The sequence below is a fragment of the Geospiza fortis genome, unplaced genomic scaffold, assembly GCF_000277835.1.
Source record: "Geospiza fortis unplaced genomic scaffold, GeoFor_1.0 scaffold412, whole genome shotgun sequence".
Lineage (NCBI taxonomy): Eukaryota > Metazoa > Chordata > Aves > Passeriformes > Thraupidae > Geospiza > Geospiza fortis.
In genome coordinates this window covers 959,058-960,961 of record NW_005054504.1, presented here as the reverse complement: position 1 = coordinate 960,961, position 1,904 = coordinate 959,058, and the positions used below count along the sequence as shown (strand labels likewise).

The 1,904-nt window shown below is 57.6% G+C and overlaps 1 protein-coding gene across 6 annotated transcripts in view; it reads right to left on the bottom strand.

Annotated features, from left to right (window-relative positions):
• CCNB3 (cyclin B3) overlaps window positions 1-1,898 on the bottom strand; it is a 4,582-nt gene extending 2,684 nt beyond the window's left edge. For 5 of the 6 annotated variants that reach the window (XM_005428780.2, XM_031063431.1, XM_031063429.1 and 2 more), the window contains exons 1-5: window positions 1,823-1,898; window positions 1,102-1,220; window positions 936-1,019; window positions 657-775; window positions 64-166 (exon numbers count right to left, since the gene is read on the bottom strand). In XM_005428780.2, coding sequence (XP_005428837.2) covers window positions 64-166; window positions 657-775; window positions 936-1,019; window positions 1,102-1,220; window positions 1,823-1,826 — 429 coding nt within the window. In that variant the 5' untranslated portion in view covers window positions 1,827-1,898. Of the gene's footprint in view, window positions 1-63; window positions 167-656; window positions 776-935; window positions 1,020-1,101; window positions 1,221-1,792; window positions 1,797-1,822 lie in introns of those variants that run through there. The other variant, XM_031063427.1, reaches the window with a different exon arrangement.
• Between the last annotated feature and the right edge of the window lie 6 nt (window positions 1,899-1,904).

The window sequence follows — 1,904 nt, the reverse complement described above, 5'->3', positions numbered from 1 at the left end:
CCAGTGGCAGCCACAGAGCGGTGCTGTGATGGGCTAGGCAATGCTGCAGTCCAGGGTCCCTACCCTCTGCTCAGGGGGCTTCAGTTCCTGTACAGACACTGGCTTCTCTGGCACAGGATCCACTTTGGGCTCTGCAGGAGCTGTTGGGGGAGTTTTCTTCATTAACCTGGGAAGGAAAAGAGCATAAATCATTGCTGGGAGAAAACCAAGTTTCTTGGCTGAAAAGGGGCCTTCCAGAGACTCTTGCTGCTTCAGGAAGGGGCAAAACCACCCCTAAAATATCCCCACAGACTCCTAGAACTACTTAGGTTGGAAAAGACCTTTAAAGATATTGAGGACAACAGTTCCCCCAGCACTGCCATGCCCACCACTAAACCATGTCCCAAGGGCCACATCCACATGACTTTTAAATCCTTCCATGGAAGGTGACTCTACAACTGTCCTGGGCAGCCTGTGCCAGGGCTGGACAGCCCTTCTGGGGGAGAAATTTTTCCTAATATGCAACCTAACCCTCCCCTGCCACAACCTGATGCCATTTATAGTAGATATACTAGTTTCCTCCTGCATCTGGCTCAGCCTCCATCATGCAAGGGAAGCCCCTACTACTTGTCCCCATGGAACAAGTGTGCAGCAAACCCCTGCCCCCAGCTACTCACTTTTTTAGGTTGATCTCATTGTTCTTGGCCACCCCTAAGGTATTATGTGCCTTCTGCGCCTTGGGTGGAGCAACCTTCACAGACTCCTTCTTCCCTGCCACCACCTGGTTCTTGCGAGCCTGTTTGGGTCAGAACAGGGGCATACAGGGGCTGCACAGCGGAAAGCAAGATATGTCCTGCAGGGAGACCTCTCCTCTCCTAATGGGCATGGGATATGCCCCCCCACCATGGGGAGCTCACAGGGGACACCAGAGCCCCCACCCTCACAGAAGCACTCACATTGGTGATGTCTCCGAATGCTGATCTCTTCTTGGGCCCGCCTTGGGGTGAGGACGAAGACCGCTTGGCATGACAGCTCTCCTCCTGCAATAGAGGCTGTTAGAAGATGGTGGTCAGCTGCCCCACAGGAGCCCCCCCTACAGCCCTCACTTGGCTCAGTGCTCACCTTCTCAGGATCTACGTTCTCTGTAGCAGGACCTGCCTTGCCTGCTCGGGACTGTTTGGTGGTCAGCATCTTGGCATTGCGTGGCAATGGCATCCTTTCCCTTGGTCTCTGTGAGCAAGCTGGGGGCAAAGCATGATGTGATGGAGGCTACTGCCCATCTGCCTCTCCCAGCTTGGGGCAGCACAGGGGGAGGTTTGTCCCTCCTGTGGGTTAGCACAGCAGCACTGACCCCTTTCCTGAGCACAGCAGGTGGGTGGTGCCCCAAGACAAGCCCAGGTGAGGGACAAATCTGGCTAGAGGTGCTCCCAGGGAAGAAGGGACACAGATCCCAAAGACCACCACCAAAAGCACTCTGCTGGGTGAGGTGGTAGGGGGGACAGGCAATTCCCAGATTCCTGCATCCCAGAGAAGGATGCAAGGGCTTGCACTTCCTCGGAGAGCTGGAGGTGTTGGAGATCCCCACTCTCCCACAACCCTCAGGGTCCCCTGGGGGAGTCGGGAGTCCCAAAGTTGCCCTCTCTCCTGCATCCCCCGGAATTCCCAGGGAAGCCGGGAATCTTGGAAGCCCTTACTCCCTTGCATCCTCCAGGGTCCCCACGCCTGCATCAACTACGGGCCCCAGCGCTGCCCACTCCCCCGCAGCCCTCGGAGGCCCCACTTCCCCATAGCCGAGGGGATCCCCCCCAGTCACCCATGCCCGGAACGTCCCCTCCCCACTCACCCATGCCCGGTCCGCTGCGCCCGCACCTCCGGCCCCGGCGCTTTTGAAAGTAGCAGTTCGGTAGCGGCCGGCCAGCACTGGC